The sequence below is a fragment of the Cervus elaphus genome, chromosome 2, assembly GCF_910594005.1.
Source record: "Cervus elaphus chromosome 2, mCerEla1.1, whole genome shotgun sequence".
In the NCBI taxonomy this organism is placed as follows: domain Eukaryota; kingdom Metazoa; phylum Chordata; class Mammalia; order Artiodactyla; family Cervidae; genus Cervus; species Cervus elaphus.
In genome coordinates, this window is record NC_057816.1 from 6350870 (window position 1) to 6369732 (window position 18863).

Genomic DNA, 18863 nt, shown 5'->3' on the forward strand with positions numbered 1-18863 from the left:
AAAAGTCTCACTGCTTCTGCTGGGCCTAATAAATTCCTGTTTTTAATTCATTCAGCTTTAGGTCTTTCAGAAGGAGGAAGTTCACGGGGCTAGGAGTCTAGGAGTACAGAGACAGTGGCATTGAGCTTAGTCAGGGGCAATGGGTGTGGGTCAGGAAAGCCTTCCTGAGAAGTCATCCTCTAAACTGAGAGCAGCGAGGCGTCTAGGAGTTTGAGCAGTGTGAAGGTTCCAGGGTGTGCAAGAGCTTGAATTTCTGCAAATAGAGTGTCACTGGAGTGTCAAGTGCACAACACAGGATAAGGTCCAAGGCCTGACTGGAGCCTGAAGGGCCTTGGAAGTGAAAGTGTTAGTCGCTCAGTCCTGTCCCACTCCTTGCAATCCCATGGACTGCAGCCCTCCAGGCTGCTCTGTCCATGAGATTTCCCAGGCAAGAAAAGTGGAGTGGGTTGCCAAAAGCTCTCTTCTCTGTTTCCTCTCCCCCAGTTGGTAACACCTTGGAGGAAAATTCCTTTTTCTCATCTGTCTCTCCTCTAGACTGTGAGCTACTAGCAGGCAGCATTACGCCCAGCGTATCTGCTCATGCTTCCTGTTGCTAAGCCCTGGAACACAGCGGTGAATGCCTGAAGGAACGAAAGAACGGTTCCAACACTGTGCACTGTTTACATGTTTGTGCTCGATCCGCGCAACAGCCTGTGACACTGCCATTCCAGGGAATATTAGCTGCATTCTGCTGATGAGAAGACGGGCCTCAAAGATGGAGCTGTGATGAGAAGACGGGCCTCAAAGATGGAGCTGTGAGCTCAAGCTCTGAAGTCCACTCCCTACGTTTAAGTCCAGCCCTTTCACTTAGCAGATGCTCGACAAGCCACTTAGTCTCTCTAAACCTATATTTCCTCAATTACTAGATGGGGATAATAACATTTATTACTTCACAAGATTGCTACAAAGATTAAAGGGAGAGGGCATATAACCTGCATCATATAATAAGTATGCAATAAGTGGTAGTTGTTTTTATTCTCCGGTCAGTATCGTTTCCCCTCCTCAAACAGCAGTTCCCATACCTAAGAAGATCACCTCAAGGTCGGGGATCGGGCCACGTCTCCCCAGATCACGCTGGTTTTGCAAGATTGCCTATGGGTCGAAACTGGGTCCCGCCCGTCTTGCACAGCCAGCGCACCCACGTGCCTGGCGTAAATAAGCGAGCGCGCAGGCGCCCCCGGCCGGCGCCCATTGGCCGGGGCCCCGCGGCCCCGGAGCTGGGGGAGGACTAGGGCCCCCCAGCTGCGGGCTGCTCCGCCCCGTCGGTTGGTCCGCGCATCTGTCCGTGCGTGAGTCCGGGCTGCCAGCTTCGCCCTCGCCATGGCACCCTGGCTGCAGGTGCTGTTGCTGTTGGGGCTGCTCCCGGCCGCCGCTCCGGCCTCCAGCAAGCCTCGGGCGGCCGGCGCGCAGGCCTGGGAGCTGGCGTCCCCGGAGCTGCGGGAGCCCGTCCGCTTCGCCCTGGACATGTACAACCGCGGCCGGGCTGCCGGGACGCGGGCCGCGCTGGAGGCCGTGCGCGGTCGCGTCCGCCGGGTGAGGACGCGCTTGGGGTGGGGCTCCTGGGTCCGCGGTGAGCCGGGCTCTAGTCCGAGGGTTGGGAACTTTGGGCGTGACTTGGGGCGGGGACGTTGGACTAATAGTGATGGGGAAGGGGGAAGGGGGCACGGTGGGGCTGCGGGCCCCATGAAGGCTGGACAGCGGAGAGGGTGGCCGTGCTGCCACTCACCCGCCCTTCCGTCCAGGCGGGCCGGGGGTCCCTGTACTCTCTGAAGGCGACCCTGGTGGAGCCTCCCTGCAACGACCCCACTGTGTGCCAGCTCCCGGTGTCCAAGAAGACCCTGGTGAGTGATGGGGTTCCTGCCATTCCCTTGCCCCCGGGTCGAATCTGGCTGTAGTTGGGACGATCTGTCAAGTCAAGGGGGCGGGATCTGAGGCCGCATTTACCTCACCCTGACACTACCCAGGCCTGGAAGGTCAGAGACCAAGATGCTGTAAAAGGGCGGGGGTCTGGGTGCTCGCTCCCGGACGGTGCCTCGTTCCCCACTGTGGGCGAGATTGCCTTCGAGATGGTCCTCATCTGAGGACCCTCCAGCTCCATCTTGCCAAAGGCCTTGCTCTCCTCGCAGCCCCCTGACTGGCTTCCTCCTTCCTCTTCCTGCAGCTCTGCAGCTTCGAAGTCCTAGACGAGCTAGGGAAACACATGCTACTGAGGCGGGACTGTGGCCCAGTGGATACCAAGAGTACAGGTGCTGGGAGGGCCCAGGGGTGCTGGGATGGTTCAGGTCAGACTTCACTCAGGGTTCAGCCCTGCTTCTCTCTTCCAACTCTCTCCAGATGACAAAAATGAGACGTTCAGTTCATTCCTTCCGCTGCTGAACAAGGATCCCCTCCCCCAGGTGAGGAGCCTGTCTGTCTGGGGAGCTGCCTGTGGCCTTCTGTTCACTGTCTTCCCTCCACCCTGGCCTGGGGCTCCCACATCTGTCTGAGAAGGACTGCTTGTGAAGACTCCCTCTCTCTGCCTTTCCAGGACTTTTCTGTGAAGATGGCTTCCATCTTCAAGGACTTTGTCACCACCTATAATCGGACATATGATTCGAAGGAAGGTGAGGCCCTAGCCTTGGCTGGACGTGTCCCGATCAGATCAGGACCTCTCCCCCGACTTGGCACCTTAGTGTTGGGGAAGGGCAGAGGGACCCCCCCCCCCAAGTCCCCCCAGGTTCTTGTTTAGCCTCCCGGGACTTGGCAGTCACCTTGGGTAGCTGGCACTTCTCCTGTCTGATATCATTCTGGGTAGAGTGGGATGGGGCAAAGGCCAGGTTTTCTCTGCTGGAGGACCCCTGGCTTGGTGGCCTTTTCCCATGACCTTCTGTCTTTGGAGCCCATTTTAGTTCTCCTTTCATACCTGGGGAGTCATCACCCCATTTTGGCCTCACTCTTACCACTTGCAGATCTGGTCCTGACACCAGATCCCTGAACCCTGACATTTCAGGGTTCTGCTCTTCTCTCTTTTTAAAATTATATTTATTTTCATTTAATAATAAATAAATATTATATAAATAATAATATAAGTAATATAATTAGCATATAATATGTTGATAATAAATATAATAGCATATATTTATAATATCAAATATAAATATTTGACAATAAACATTTTATAAATAAAAATTTATAAAACAATTCAATATTAAATTATAATAATTTAAATATTATAAATGATAAAGACCTGGCTGCACCGGGTCTTAGTTGCAGCATGCAGGATCTTTCAGGTGTGGAATACGGGATTTAGTTCCCTGATCAGGGATTGAATTCAGGCCTCCTTCTTGGTAGTGTGGAGTCTTAGCCACTGGACCACAGGGTCGTCCCCTGCCCTTCTTGAGATAAGCTTCAGACCTGATCCAGAGGCCACTGTTCCCCATGGAAACCTCTGCCTCTTATCCCCAAGCACCTCTCCTTTATGATCTGCCTGGGGCCCAAGTCTCACTTCTGCTCGTTGGTCCTCAGAAGCCAGTTGGCGCATGTCTGTCTTTGCCAATAACATGGTGCGAGCACAGAAGATCCAGGCCCTGGACCGAGGCACAGCTCAGTATGGGGTCACCAAGTTCAGTGACCTGACAGGTAGGGGTGGTGGCCCGAGCCCTCACAGTGCCTGGAAGAGACAGGGCCTGCTCCCAAGGCCCCTGGGTAGGACTGGCTTCGAATATTCTTTTCCCACCCCCTGCCCACCTTTGTCCACAGAGGAGGAGTTCCGCACCATCTACCTCAACCCCCTCCTGAAAGATGCGCCTGGCAGGAACATGCGCCTGGCCCAGCCCATCACCAATGTTCCTCCGCCTCAGTGGGACTGGAGGAATAAGGGGGCTGTCACCGATGTCAAGGACCAGGTCAGACACCGAAGAAGCGAGGGTGGGATGCGCGGGTTGCACCGGCCTTTGGAAGGGACCCAGCCCTCACTCTGCCCGTCTCTTGCAGGGCATGTGCGGCTCCTGCTGGGCCTTCTCAGTCACAGGCAACGTGGAGGGCCAGTGGTTCCTCAAACGGGGGACCCTGCTCTCCCTCTCTGAGCAGGGTGAGCATCCCGCTGTGCCCCCCTGTCCCTAGCCCAGCCCCTCCGGAGGGCTCCTCGGGACCAGCCTTCTGTCTTCTAGAGCTCTTGGACTGTGACAAGACTGACAAGGCCTGCCTGGGCGGCTTGCCCTCCAACGCCTACTCGGCCATAAGGAATCTGGGTACGCATTCAGGAGGGGCGTCAGGAGCACAGCTCCCGCCCCCAGAAGTCACTTTGTGAGGGCGGGAGACAGTCCTGTGAACTGGGTTCAAGTCTTAATGCTGACCTCTAACTGGCTGAAGACCTTGGGCAGGTCAGCTCTTTCAGAGCCTCACTTGTCTCACCTGTGAAATGGGCCTCCTTGCACCCACTTGGTAGGATTGCCTTGAGGGTCAAGTGAGGGGAAGGTGTGTCAAGTTCCTGGTGCAGAGCAGGGGTCTTGCTCTTTTCACTGCTGGGAGGCCTGTAATGCTGCTGAACCCAGGAGCAGCACACCTCCCCCTTGAGGGGAGGTGTTGCCCTAACCTGGCAGTTCCATACAAAGCCTGGGGCGGGAGCCTGGCAGGGGTCTGGGCCAGATTGGGAGCAAACGGTCAGGGCAGGACAAGTAAGCCAAGGTCAGGAGTCCTAGGAATGCTGTTGGGGAGTCAGGACTCAGAAATTGGGAGCTGGGTTCCCTATCTGCCACACATCTCACTGGAGGCTGCCCCATGCCTGTGGGCCTCAGCTGAGCCATCTCGAGAAAGAGGTCCCCTTCAGAGAGGATGGCCTGTGGTCTGGGGTAGATGGAAATCACGAGGCCTTGTGTCCGAGGGGCTCAGCACAGCCCCTGGCCGGGAGCAGATGAATATGGTGAGTAGGGCCCGCCTTTCCTAACTTCTGATCTGCCGGCCCCCCTCCCCACAATCCCAGGAGGGCTGGAGACAGAGGACGACTACAGCTACCGAGGCCGCTTGCAGACCTGCAGCTTCTCTGCAGAGAAGGCCAAGGTCTACATCAATGACTCAGTGGAGCTGAGCAAGAATGAGCAAAGTAAGGGAGGGCGGTGGGGGGGTGTGAGGAGAGGCCTGGGGAGTGGGGGGCTAGGGCCTGGGCGCCCCCTGACACTGGCCCTCCCCTGTCTCAGAGCTGGCGGCCTGGCTGGCCAAGAACGGCCCCATCTCCGTTGCCATCAACGCCTTTGGCATGCAGGTAGGGCCCCAGCCTCGCTGCTCCGGCTCCGGCTCTCGCTGACTCTTCCCCCACTTCTTGGAGCTGGCCCCTACATTTTTAAAAATAATTTATTCATTTATTTCTGGCTGTGCTGGGTCTTCGTCGCTGTGCAGGCTTTCCTCTAGCTGCAGCGCGCGGACTTCCCGTTGGGTGGCTCCTCGTTGCGGAGCACGCGCTCTAGGCGCTCGGGCTGCAGTAGTTGCAGCATGTTGGCCCCCCCCCGCTCTTACTCTCCCCACTCAGTTCTACCGCCACGGGATCTCCCACCCCCTGCGCCCCCTCTGCAGTCCTTGGCTCATCGACCACGCTGTGCTGCTCGTGGGCTATGGCAACCGTGAGTTCCGCTCGCCCCTACGCCCATCCAGCCCGGGTCACAGGATCTCAGGAACCTTGTCCTACCCCCCGCCTCGGGCTGTGGGCCAGGCAGGATCACCCATTCTCTCTGTGAATGGGAGAGCCAAGGGGGTGGGAGGTGTGAGCAGTTATGGATGGGTGGGTGTCTTCTCCAAGCCCTAGAGCCGCTCCTGGTTTCTGGGAGCATGGTAGGTGGGCCTGTCTTGCTTTTTGCTCCTCCCCTAGTACCTGTCGCCCAGTAGGCCCACAGCAGACACGTGAAGAGTGCCCAGTGCCTGGGGCCCTGGCTGGAGACTCGGGGGTCCCTGACTCTCCCTGCGCTCCACACTGCCCGCCCCCCAGGCTCTGCCACTCCCTTCTGGGCCATCAAGAACAGCTGGGGCACTGACTGGGGTGAGGAGGTGAGTCTTGCCTGCTTGGCCCCCAGCCCTCCAGCCCCCATCCTGCCTTGGCGCCCTCACTGACACCCCTCTCCCCCCAGGGTTACTACTACTTGCACCGTGGCTCTGGGGCCTGTGGCGTGAACATCATGGCCAGCTCAGCGGTGATAGACTGAGGCACACCAGCGCAGGATCTGGTGTGGGCCAGAACGGCCCCTCCCCAGGAGGCAGAGCTGGCCAAGGGAGGGGCACCGGGGACCCCAGGGTGAGCAAAGGCCACAGGACACAGGCCCTCCCCCCACTCCCACCCTGAAGTTCCCCAGCAGCACCTTTGCTGAATGTTGATAGCTAGGAGGATTGGGGTGAAGGATGATGTCTTGGCAGCCGAAGCTGGGGCAAGAACCCTGGGCTCGGGTAAGGAGCAGGTGGGAAGAAAACACTCTGGTCTTAAAGCCAGCTCTGTCCTCAGCAGGCTCTGTCTTCCCACCCCGGTTTTCTTCTGAAGCTGTAAACTTTCTGGTTCCCTTGGATTGGGGGACCGTGTTGCCTTCCACATCTAGAGAAACTGTTGTCACCGACCTTTTCTAACACAATAAAGAGGTGTCCTGGACCCCAGTGTGGTGTGAATGCTCAGACCTTGAGGGCCAGGAGGGGTGCTGGGGAACCCCTGGAGGGTCAACATGGGGCAGCTGATCCTCAGAAACCTGAGGGCCCAAGCTTCTGCCTTAGAAATCAATCGGAGATGGAGAGGGTCCCAGGATGGATCTTTATTGATAAACACTCGGCTCTGTGGCAGGATGGATCTTTATTGATAAACACTCGGCTCTGTGGCTCTGGCTCCAAGGGTTGGGTGGGATCAGCTGGAGGGAGCACCCTCTCTCCGGACTTGAGTAGGGAAGCTCGGGGGTCAAGGTCAGAGGTCACTCTCCCCGTAGAGGGCACTGGAGAAGGCCACATAGTCCAGGGCTCCAGCTGGAGCCCCGGCTCCCTTGTAGGGCGCCATGCGGCGGATGCAGTACTCGGCCTGCTCTGCTGGGAGTTCCCGCCGCAGCTCCTCGGCAGTGATGTAGTTCTGGGGGAGAAGAGGGTTTGAGGGCCCCCAGGTCCCAGTCCCCGCCCCCCACCCACCAGCTCCCTCCACCCCCACCAGGGACTCACCTTGTCTCCCGCAAGGATCTTGAACGAGGCCACAACCTGCTCAGCCGTGTCCGTCTCAGCTGTCTCTCGGGTCATAAAGTCGATGAAGGCCTGGAAGGTCACGACCCCAGCTGCGTTGGGGTCCACCATGGTCATGATGCGAGCGAACTCCACTTCCCCCTGCAGGGTTAGAGGCCAGGCACCGTGCCCAGGGGGTGCTTAAGCCAGGAGGGCTCGTGGTGTCCCCCTGGCTTGACGACCCCAGTGACAAGGCGGCCCCCTTTCTCTGTAGACGGTCCACTGCAGCCTTAGCTCTGGCTCTGGAAAATCCTTTCCACTGGGCTGAGCTCTGCTTCCTGCCCATGGCAATGCCCTGCTCCTGACCTCTTCCCCACGCCCCTGTAGTGCTCTCTCTCTGAGGTGGATATGTTGCAAGCTCAGGCTCTGGAGTCACACAGAACTAGCTCCAAATTAATTTACCTCTCGGAACTTTTGGTAGCCGCACCCCTAGGAAATGGGGTAATTCCCCCCCAGCCCCAGGAGGTGGATGAGGAGGAAATGAAGGTGTGAAGGTGGGAGGGACACAGTGGGTGATCAGTATGTGGGAGGGGCCACAGAGGGGACCCCAGGACAGGGCTGGAGGACACTCACCAGGTCGTAGCCCATGGAGATGAGGCAGGCCCGGAAGTCGTCAGGCTCCATCATGCCGTTCCGCTTCTGTAGTTGGGGAACGGATGTCAGGCTCCAGCCCCGATCCCCACCCCCCGGCCAGCTCCCAAGAGTCCACTACCCCACAGGGCGAGGCCCCTGCTGACCCGGTCAAAGTGGTTGAAGGATGCCCGGAACTCGTTGAGCTGCTCCTGACTCAGGCCCTTGGCGTCTCGGGTCAGTACCTGGTTCTCCACCTCATTGATGGTGCGGGCAATGGAGGTGAGCAGCTGCTCCCAGCCCACGCGGATGTGCTGTGAAAGCAGGAGACAGTCCGGGTCAGTGGGCGGCCAGTGCCTGGCCATGAACTCTGGCTCCACCCCCAATTCACCGTCTGACCCTGGGCAAGTCCTCCCCCTTGCTGGGCCCCACTGGGAGGTTCCACTGAGTGACATCCAGCAGCCCTTCCTGCCATAAAGTTTGATGATTTATTACATATTGATCAACTAGCCATGGCCACCCCAGGCTTCTCCACAGCACCGCCTTCCCCTCGGGCCTAAGTGCTGTGGTCCCACCTCCATGCTGTAGACGGTGTGCTTGTTGTCAAACACCAGACTCTCCTGCAGCAGCTGGTGGTCTCCCTCCAGCCGGTCGATGTTGCTCTTGTAGTTGATGATATTCTGCTCCTGCTGTCGCAGGCCCGCCATCTGCTCCTCCAGAGAGCCGGCCATTCCTGCGGCCAGGCGCCCCACTTCCTACAGGGGGACCAGGCAGGATGAGGGCTTCCAGCCCCCGGTGGCCCAGCCCCTGGCCCCCCTCTCCCAGGTTGGCTTTCTGATCCAAGCCTTACCTCCACCTTCCCCTGGATCCAGGGCCCGATGGCATTGGCCTGGGCTGCAAACTGCCGCCGGAGCCTCTCGTTCACCTGCTGCCGCGTTAGCTCCTCCTGCAGCATCTGGTCACGGCTGGGTACCAGCTTTCGGACCTGGAGGGAGGGTGGTGGTGTCAGGGGCAGCTCGGGAGTGAGGGGAGGGCTCCAGCCCCTCACAGGGCTCCTTACCCTGAGCCAAGGGCTCTGGGGAGGGGGCAAGCTCTGAGCAGGTCACACAGCCTCTCTCTGCTCATTTCCTGGCTGTAAATGAGGGCCCATGCCGACACTCTTAATGAACTTAGATTGTTCTGTACAACAATCTGGCCCCCACACCAGACCTAATTATGCTTCAATCAGGCCCAACAGGAAAAAGCTGTTATGGCCATTTTACAGAGAGGGCCAAGTTAGGCAAGGCGACCTGTCCAGCAACCACGTAGAGTCTGTGGCAGACCACAGATCCGGAGGTGGACTTGATTCTCTGTGTCTCGGGACACCTGAGATTCTCAGGGTGGTTTAGAAGGCGTCTACGCAGGAGGGAGGCGGGGAAAGGCCACTGGCGGCACTGACCGTGTCCCACTTGGTGTTGATGTCCTGCGGGGTGAGGGCGATGTACGGGTTGGTGGAGCTGGGCCGTAGTCCGTACGTTTGGCAGATCTTCTGGATCTCACCCTGGATGCCCAGGATGGCACCCCTCTCTCGGTCGGCCTCGGGCAGTGTTGCCTTGAACTGGTCGTGTGCTGTCACCAAGCTCTGGGGACGACAGGCAGGAAGCATCAACCAGCGCCCCTATCTCCCGCAGGCAACAAAGGACGGCCAGGGGGCCGTTCACCGGGGGCCAGGGCAGCACTGGCCAGAGAACTCAGGCCTCCTGACTCCCGGCACTCTAGAACTGGGCTTCTCCTCTGGCCCCCCATTCCCCAGGAGCCCAAACGGATGGCCGACAGAAGACAGGCCACTTCCTTGTCATTCCATCCAACCCTGGCACACCTGGAGCCCCTGCACCCACCTGGGTCTCCTCCACCGAGTGCACCAGCCACACGTCCTGCAGGTCCTCCACGGCGCCGTCCAGCCAGTTGTTGAAGGGCGCTGCCCGCCGGGCAAACTCCAGCTGCAGCTGATCAATGGTCTCCAGGAGCTTCTCCATCCGCTGGGGGCCACAGGGATGGCCAGTTAGCAGCCTGCCCAGCAGGCCACTCACCCTCTTCCAGCGTCCAGCCTTCACCCCTGGGTCCCCAGCTTCACCTCTAGTGCATCCCGCCTCTTCTGGGTCAGCGTGCCCAGGTTGTCCCACTGGTCGCAGATGGCCTGGCAGCGGCTGTTCACCGAGGCTGCCTCGTGGTAGTCCAGCTCACTGGGGATGGGAAGGAGGGTGTCCGTGGAGCCAGATTCCAGCCCAGATTTCTGCCTGACTGTCCCTCAGGGGGCTGGACTCTGGGTCCAGGGTTGGTGAAGGCATAAAGGAGCCAGGGTAGATGGGGGTGAAACAGGGCTTTCCTAGAGCAGGGCCTTCCCAGCGGGTGCCTAGGAGAAGGGGGTCCTCAGCTCCAGTCCCTGGAAAAGTTTGGGAGGAGGGGCGGGGCCTGGAGTTTTCTGGACAGGTTTACAGGAGGTGGCACGAGGCCAAGGCTGTGGTGAGGGCCTGGCCGGCCCAAAGCTGCAAGGAAACGCCAGCTTAGGGGACAGGGTTACAGAAGGAGGGCAGAGCAAGAGGTGCTGGGAAGGACAGGGGTACCAAGGCGGGGTTATTAAAGAGTGAAAGGTCTGGAGGGCTTTGGGAGTAGGGGCGGGGCCCGAGGTCGAGGGGCGGGGCCCGAGGCCGAGGGGCGGGGCCAGTGGGGGCGTTATCCCCCTACCACCACCCCACCGGGGTGGGCCCCTGCGGACTCCATGCCTACTTGAGCTCCTGGGCCAGTGCGGCGATGTGCTCCACGCGGTCCTGGTGCGCCGCCAGGTCGCTCTCGAAGGCCTCGTGGCGCCGCAGCAAGGCCCGCACCTCCTGCAGCGAAGCGGTCTCGTAGTCCCTCTGGCTCAGCATCTCCTCCTTTCCTGCGTGGAGAGAAGCCCGGCTCGGGTCACCCAGGGGCGGCTACGCAGGAGCAGGGGGTCCGAGCCCCGTGTGTGACACTGGAGATTCCCCATCCGTGAATGTAGGTGATCATTCCTGCCCAGCCTGCACCTAGCGGTCTGCTCTGAGATGCCAGTAGGATAAAGTGAAGGGAAGCTCCTGGTCCAGGGCATGGCTCCTGAGTGACGTCAGGGCCCCCGAGCTTACATGATCTGGAGTGGCCCTTGGTTCCCTTCCGGTATTATTTGATTGCAAATACCAGAAGGGACTAGAAAACAGCTTCTTTGCAGAACCCCTACCCCTGACCTGTGCCTTCTATCAGAACCTCGTCCCCCTCCCACCAGGCTCCCCCCAATCTGCACAGGACACATTCAGGCCCCAGAGCCACCTACCCCGGGTCCAGGCTTCATGCAGGGAGGCCTTCTGCTGGAACTTCTCCGCCAGGTGCTGCAGCCGCTGTAGGCGCCGGATCTCGGAGAGCAGCCAGTCCTCATAGCCCTTCTCTACTTGCTCCAGGCCCCGCCAGGCATTGGCGATGTCCTGCGGGCCAAGCAGAGAGAGGCGCCCTCCATCATGGTTCACCCATCATACAGATGGGAACAGAGAGTCCGAGGGGATGTGGGCAGGGCCGGGGGTCCCCCTCTCCCCACCGCCTGGCTCACCGAGACCAGCTTGCCCTCAGACGGCATGAAGGCCGGCCGGTGGCTCAGCCGCAGCTTGGTCTGCAGCGTGTTGAAGTTAATCTCCAGCTGGCACTTCTCCTGCACGCGGGGTGGCTTGTGCAGACGCCGGTAGTCCCGGAAGTCCTCCAGCTTGCGCTGCATGGCGCTCATGCTGGGCTCACCCACGCGGTTCTCCAGCCATGGCACAGTCCGGCGGATCCATTCCAGCAGCTGCAGGGTACAGGCAGGGGCAGAGAACAGAGGGCTGAGTGGGCCTGCTCACCTTGCCTACCTCTCTCCAGCCACGCCCAGGCTGTGGCCAACAGGCCGGGTCTTGAGCAGGGGTGGGGGGGGTCCCCACTAGTCAGAGGATCAGGGGCCAGCGTAGTTGGCCCAGAGCAAAGGGCCGTGAGACTGTCTAGAGATGAGTGACTGAATGGATGAATGAGTGGGTGACAGGAGCCTGGATGGGCAGAACAGGGCAGGAGGCGGGTAAAGATGGCAGCAGGAGGCTGGAGGAGGCCAAGGCTACTCTGAGGAGAGGGAGGCTCTGCAGTCCAGGCTGGGAGTCAGCTGGGATGGGAGAAGCAGCAGGGCTGGGATGGGGGAGCAAGGGAGGGGCAGGGGAGGCCCTCTGTGGCCCCAGTCTTACCTCACTGGCTAGCTTCTCATACTCCTCCATCAGCTTCTCATTCTCCTGGTTCACGGCCAGCACCTTGCAAATCCTGTTGGCAGCTGTCTCTGCCTTTGGTGGGAGTGGGCAGAAAGGCTGGTGTTAGAACAGGACACCCCCGACCCAGACTCCCTCTGCAATCCCTAAACCCTGTGTCCATGCAAACCGATAGGATGAGGGCTGCATGCCTTGTAGGGTGAGGAGGGAGCTTCCAGGCCAGAGGCCTCTGTGTCTGAGTGCCCCAGGAATCGAGTATGTGCTGCTGGGACAGTGGGCCCCCGTGGGGCCTGGCACCTCCAAATGTTGAGGGGCTGCCAAGGGTGGGCCCCTGGGCCACACGCCCAGCCCAGGTGGCAACCACTGAGCCCCTTACCTGCTCCGCCCCCGCGAAGGCATGGTAGAAGCAGGAGACGTAGGTCATGATGGCCTTCTCATCGGGCTTTGGGGTGTTCACGATGTCTGGGGAGTGGCAGCCAGGTGTCAGTTGGGCAAAGCCAGGGGTGGGGAGTGGGCTTATGCCCCCACCCAGGCAAAGAGCTCCCTCGGGATGGGAAGGGGCAGAGACATCTAGTCATGGCCACCAGCTGTCCCAAACCCAGCTCTTCCCTGGAGCCTTCTCGGATCACCCCAGGGCCCAGGGACCTCCCCCTCGGTGGGGTGAGGACAGCATGAGGGCGTGGCTGAGTGAGCAGACCCTGTAGCCCTCATGAACCACCAGTGTCCACTGCCTGCTCTCTCTAAACAGGCCATGCCTCTGTCTGCCTGGCTGGCTGGGTTTCCCGCAAGTTCACACCCAGGGTACCAGGCACAGTAAGTGCCCAGAAAAGGTTTGCTGGTTCAACCGAGGGGCAGAGGTGGGATGCTGCAGCCTCGTGCGGAAGTGGAGTCCTCGCCTGGGCGAGGCTTACTCTCACCTTCTGCATCCAGCATCTTAGGGATGTCCAGGTACTTCTCGGCCACCTCGAAGGCGGTGTTCAGGTTGCCGATGGGGTCGTCCTAGGTGGTGTGAGGGGAGAGAGGTGAAAGGTCATCTGGGACAGAGACTGGGGATTCGGGGCTGGGACTGGGGGGGCCTACCTTGCGCAGTTTGGCGTAGTCAATGAGGTCAGGGCGGTGTCGGTGGATGAGAGCGCAGAGGGCTAGCCCATCCTTCCAGCTGGACAGAGAGAAGGGGGGTCAGGCCTGGGGTCAGGCTGGGACCCTGCCCTACCCTGGTCCCAGGAGCCCTCCTTTCTGGATGGCCTCATCTGTGAAATGGAGTCAGGTTCTAATACCACACTTGGCATTTAAGGCCCTGATTACCAGCCATGGACCATTTCCTCCAAGCTCATCATGATTCCCTCACCCTGGGCTTACGCTACACTACTTTCTAGGATTTTTTGGCCTCTGGGTCTTTGCTCACAAGGTTCCCTCTGGCGGGAACACCCTTCCTGGGATGTCTCCGGTGCTCCCTCCTCCAGGAATTCCCCCTCACCCTCCTGGATTCAGTTCAACATTGACTTAGTCCTGCCATTTTCAGACCCTGTTGCAGGAACTTGGCTGTGACCTCTCCCCTCCCTGGTTCTCCCGGGCCAGACTCCAGCTCTCTGGCCCAGACCCCAGCAGAGGCCCCACACGCTGACCGGCAGACAGACCTGGTGTGGAAGTTCTGCACGTTGACGTTGCGGTACGGCGCCGTCTTCCGCTGACACCACAGGAGCAAGCCTTCCTTGGCCGAGGTTTCTGGGCGGGGATGGGGATGAGTGTTGTTTGGGAAGGGGTCGGGGTTGGGGCCCGCCCTTGCCCTCATCCTCCCCACCTCCCTGCCACTCACCTTCCACGGAGATGTCCTGGATGGCGAAGCGAAGGATGATGGTCCAGATCATGCCCAGGGTCATCTTCAGGTTCCCGTCGACAATCTCTGCCGGGTGGGGGGTGGGGACATGCTCCACCTGACCACCAGGCCTCAGCCCCCCGCCCCCCTGCCTTGCCCTCTGGCCCTTGTCTGCATTCCAAGGCAGGCACCGACTAGGTAGATGCTCAATCATTTTACTTCAAAAGGATTCACTGAACACCTCCTGGGTGCCAGGGCCTGTGCCAGCACTGTGGGTACCTTTGCTCCTTACAGTCACTCCTGTGATGAGCGGATGGTTGTCCCTGTGGTTGAGATGAGGAACCGCGCCCCCAGCCCCCGCTAGCCGCCTCCTGCCACCTCCTCACCTTCAGCACCGATGGACACCAGCTTCACCCCCTTGCTGGCAATGAAATCCAGGGCCTTGTTGACATTGGCGATCTTGTGGAAGCGCATCTTGCCTTTGTCTGGCCTGGGCAGCCTCTCTCCTGGGTGTGAGAGGAGAGGTCAAGGGTCAAAGGACACTAGAGGAAGCTGAAGACACGGTCCTCAAACTTCCCCCTCCCTCGGCACGTCCCCTCCAGCACTCGGCTGGCACTCTGGGTTCCCCTGGGTCCTGGGGTCCCTGTGCACTGATTTGCACCCCTCACCTGAAATGACCTCCAGGAGCAACATGAGTTTGAGGCCATTGCGGAAATCCTCCTCGATGTTCTCGATCTGGGTGCCAGCCTTGCGCAGGTGCGAGTTGCACCAGGCAGTGAAGGTCTGGGGGCAGAGGACAGCGCTCAGACCCTAGTGCTGAGGACAGGGCTCTGGCTCCGCGGTCAGGGTAGATCTCAGAGCCCGAGGCCCTGGATGCAAGTTCCGGCTCAGCCACTCACTTGCTGTGCATCTGGGGCCAGCCCCTGTCCCTCTCTGAGCTTTAATTCTCTTGGAAATGGGGAGAAATGGGGTCTGGGGCCCCTTCAGATCCCAGTGTGGTTGCTGCCAGCACAACAACAGCTTTGGCCAGTCTCCAGCCAGTGTGGGGCCCCCGAGACACCAGGGACACTGCCTTACTAAAATCTGAAACATTTCAGGTCACAGCACAGATGGCTTGGAAGGTTTGGTCCGAGGGACTGTGCATCTGTGTTATTATCGTCTCAGCCCCACCGACCTCCTAAGGCTATTGTGAATTGGCCCCCAGCAGACCACGAGGCTGCTGGAGCTTTGCAGGCCCTCAAGGAACAGCAGGACACTGAGGCACAGCCTGACCTAGTTTCTGGAGGAGGCTGCCTGCCCCCTCCGGCCAGGGCGTGCTTCAGCCTCAGCCTCTGTCTGAGATGGGAGGGGTGATATACGCTGTGTGCCTTTGGGGGATGGCAGTGACCTAGAGCCTGGTGTACAAGTTTCTACAACCTCCCAAGGCCTCAGGCCCTGGATTCTGCCCTCAGCTGGCAGTCCTTGGTAAAATCCATACTCAGACTCCCACCCCAGCTGAGCTACTGTGACCTGGGATGTGCCCCTCGCCCTCTCCTCAGCTCCGTCTCTGTTTGTACAATTAGAGTTCAGAGTCAATGATGTCTCAGGTTCTTCCTCCCCTGATCTTGCAGGATCCTGGGATTCAAAGCATTTCCCTCTCCCGTCCCCCCCAGAGCAGACACCCCAAGGAAGTAATTTGGAATTCTTTCCCTCAAGTGTATAAGTGGGTGCTGAGCACTGATCGATGCCGCCCCGAGCACAGGAGAGGGCTGGTGGATTCTCTGTAGTTCTTTCCTGCTCTGGAGTCTCAGATGCTCTGGGTTCAGACAGGGCAGGGGGAAAGGCAGGTCTGGGCGAGGCCTCCATAGTGGAGGAAGCAGATTCCCTCATAGGACAAACATGACTTTTAATGAGATTTGGTTCCTGCCCTAAAGGAACTCACAGTCAATCAAAGAGTCCTGTGGGCCTGCGAAGTGCTGAGAGAGACTAGCATTGAGGAGCTTAAGGGACGTATTCTTCAAATCAGGTGTTCTTCAAACCTCTTGGGGAAAGTGAGTAACGGATCAGAACTGTGATGGAAGAGCAAGAGTTACTCAGGCAGGGAAGGACGGGCAAGGGCATTCCAGGCAGGGAAGGCCGCAGGGCTTGGTGATGAGAAACAGTTGCTAGGATTGTGGGGCTACAGCTATCTGGGCACCGCTCTGGGGATGTTGGGGTATAAGTGGTGAGAGGCGGGCCGGAGGGGCAGCAGAGGCCAGGTCATGCACGATCTTGAGTGCTAAGCCAGGGAGTGTGAACTTGATCCTGAAGGCAACAGGGAGGGAGAGGGGTAGAACTGTGTTTTAGAAAGTTCATTCTGGTTGCAGAGAATGGCTTGGCAGAGTAGAAGGGAAAAGTGAGGAGGTGGCGACTGAGACCAGAGTGAGGGAGGGTGTCAGTGAGTGGGATGGGTCAGGAGCGAGAGGGTGAGATGGAAACATTTGTCCTTGCTAGACTCTAAGCTCTCTGAAGCAGGGGCTTTATTTCATCCCCTGCTGAATTTCTGACACCTGACACAGTGCCTGGCACATACCAGGACCTCCCTAAGAAATATTAAACAACTGTTTTCAAATGAGGTTGAATAAAGAGGACTCTGGTGTCAGATGGAGGAGGCAGGAGTGCTCTAAGATACGGAGGAGAAGCAGGGATGGGGTGGGGCTAAAGTTGAGCACAGAGATGTTCATTACATTGTAATAAACACTGCTGGATGAGAAACAACTGGATTATCCAACTTCAGGGAACACTAATGAATTTACAAAGCGTCTACACGGGTGCAATCACTGAGTAAGTGGATGAAGTGGGTGGCTGTAAATTGGTTTGGAAGGATGTTCCTGATACTTTGAAGAAAGCGAGGTACAGACTAGCCTGTGTCTTATGAGGGGCCTGTGAACCTGGATCTGGGAGAGGCCTGGGTGGGTGGGGGTGGGGTGGGGAGAGGAGTTGCAGAGCAGGTGGCAGCGGGAGCCAGGGGCAGGGATGACATCACTGGGAGACTGCTGGACCCGAGGACCACAGCCCTGCTTGGAGACAGGTGCAGAAGGAGCCTGGGGGGAGGCAGATCACCCGGCGCACCCTAGCCGTGTCAGCTGAGCCTCCCAGCCCCTGGGGTCACCTCCTGTCATCTAACTCAGCGGAAGTGCCCAGATTCTAAATCCGGGATTCTCTAAATCCTGCAAATTCCACCGAGCACCCCTGTTCCCCACCCTTTCCTGGGGTCACACACCGTTGGCAAGTGATGAGTCTAATGACCTCACAGTGCCCCCCTACCCCCAGCCTGCCACTCCCCAGCGTTTCCTCACTCCAGGCCCAGATCACTTTCTCTTCTGGGTTCCCAGGTGTCCTGCCCCCTCCATCTGGGAAAGTCTAGGAGTGAAAATAGATCGGGGAGGGGAGGCCTGAGTGCCCTACAAGGCTGGACCTGGGCAGCAGCTGCCCTCTCAGCTCCTCCAAGGCGCTGCCTCAGCACAAACTGTCCATCTGGCCCGAGAGTCAGGTTACCTACCACGAAAGGGAACCCAGGGCTCCCCTCCTCCCCGACCTTGTGGCCTTTTCAGCAGATTCAGGGCCCTTGGGGGGGGGGAGGGGTGTCTTGGGAAAGCATGGGGGAGGGACAAGCAATGGGCAAAGACCCTCAGGTTGCCTAGGGAGGGGGACTGTTTTCTGATTGTATATGATGTGGGTCCTACCTTAGCCTCAGTTTCCTCACTTGACAATTGGGATAGAGTGACCGTGGACATCATGCTGGACAGAATATAGCGAGGGTGGGTAGGAAGTCTGGAAGTCTACCACTTCCCCCATACTCTTAAGTCCACTAGTTGCCTAGCTGCAAGTCCTCAGGTGGGGTCTGGGAATATTTCAGAAAAGGCGGGGGGTGGGTGTGGAGAAAGATTGATTTTTCCCAACCCCACCCCACCCAAACTTGGATCTCCAGGGCTTTGCCCAAACCATATTCTTTAGAAAAGTGGGCCCAGGTGAATGAACCCTTGGGAGGTGGAGATCCCAGAAATCCTTCTTGTCATCCTAAACCCCTCATGAGGGTCCCCAGCCCTCTCCGTGGGCTCTGGTGGACAGCGCAGGATTGATGGCCAGAGCCCGGGCTAGGAAGCGGCACTGAGGGCTAAGACAGGCTCTCGCCCTGACCTACTGACATGCCAGGAACAAGCCGCCTGGCTTCTCAGGCCTCGGTTTTGCCGTCAGGAAATGGGCTAGCACTCACTTTCCGCTGCTGCTTCTCCCAGGCCGGGTCCAACAGCAGGTCGCGGTCCCAGTCTTCCTCCTGTTCCATGTACTCGCCGCCCCCGCGGCCGCCGCCCGCGAAGGGCCCCTCCGCGGTCCCCAGACCCTCGGGCTGCAGAACCATCATCATCGTGTTCGGGCTTCTGGCTCCGCGCTGCTCGGCGCGCTCCAGAACACGGGGGCCGCGTTAAGTAGCGCCCGGCCCAGCCCCGGATCGGATTCGCGCTAAATATGGGGGAGGAGGGTGGGGCCGGATGGGGGCGAGGGCGCTCGGGTCGGGACCAGGCCGGAGATTGTCCTGGGGCTAAGAGACTGCCGAATTTTGAGGCTCTGGGATGGATCCCGTGGCGGAGATCCGGGGTTCGCGTTCTGGCTCCGCCGCTTGGGTGCTGTGTGACTTTGAGAAAGCCACGGGCCCTCTCTGAGTCTTTCCCCATATGTACAACGAAGATGACGAGAATAATCGTGTCTGCAGACCGCTCTGGAAGCTGTCTTTTGTACCTCCTCCTGACCCTTCTCCTGAGCCGCGGTGGTGGGAAGCAGGGACCACTATTCCCATTTCACAGTCAGAAACACCGAGGCGCCGAGCTGTTTTGAATGTTTTCTGGGGTGATGAAGGGAGACACTCGGGCATGAAGAGGGATTCCAAGCCAGCTGGATGGGCCGAGGCAGGGCTATTAATATCGGGGCTACTGTGGGAAGAGGGG

The 18863-nt window shown here is 59.0% G+C and overlaps 2 protein-coding genes across 4 annotated transcripts; one reads left to right on the forward strand and one right to left on the reverse strand.

Annotated features, from left to right (window-relative positions):
- The first annotated feature begins 1221 nt into the window (after positions 1–1221).
- CTSF (cathepsin F) lies at positions 1222–6643 on the forward strand. 3 transcript variants are annotated; one of them, XR_006345385.1, is made up of 15 exons: positions 1222–1572; positions 1782–1880; positions 2201–2285; positions 2374–2435; positions 2567–2642; positions 3544–3657; positions 3778–3923; positions 4012–4108; positions 4188–4268; positions 5000–5119; positions 5214–5278; positions 5543–5633; positions 5996–6054; positions 6135–6298; positions 6506–6643. XR_006345385.1 is itself a non-coding variant. In XM_043926005.1 (14 exons), the coding sequence occupies exons 1-14, from the start codon at positions 1360–1362 to the stop codon at positions 6207–6209; spliced, it is 1383 nt and encodes a 460-aa protein (XP_043781940.1). In that variant the 5' UTR covers positions 1222–1359; the 3' UTR covers positions 6210–6643. The 3 variants fall into 3 exon arrangements, 2 of the variants coding, with proteins under 2 accessions (XP_043781940.1, XP_043781952.1); XM_043926005.1 differs by having other exon boundaries at positions 6135–6643; XM_043926017.1 differs by having other exon boundaries at positions 3547–3657; positions 6135–6643.
- A 176-nt stretch (positions 6644–6819) lies between these two features.
- On the reverse strand, positions 6820–18384 carry ACTN3 (actinin alpha 3). Its single transcript, XM_043926031.1, has 21 exons — positions 18137–18384; positions 14571–14685; positions 14289–14408; positions 13903–13989; positions 13724–13811; positions 13167–13245; positions 13004–13085; positions 12463–12548; positions 12069–12161; positions 11417–11647; positions 11147–11294; positions 10585–10735; positions 9932–10040; positions 9696–9836; positions 9257–9439; positions 8669–8803; positions 8394–8573; positions 7986–8132; positions 7822–7887; positions 7192–7350; positions 6820–7105 (listed from the first exon to the last, which is right to left on the reverse strand). The coding sequence occupies exons 1-21, from the start codon at positions 18284–18286 to the stop codon at positions 6947–6949; spliced, it is 2709 nt and encodes a 902-aa protein (XP_043781966.1). The 5' UTR covers positions 18287–18384; the 3' UTR covers positions 6820–6946.
- Positions 18385–18863: the final 479 nt, after the last annotated feature.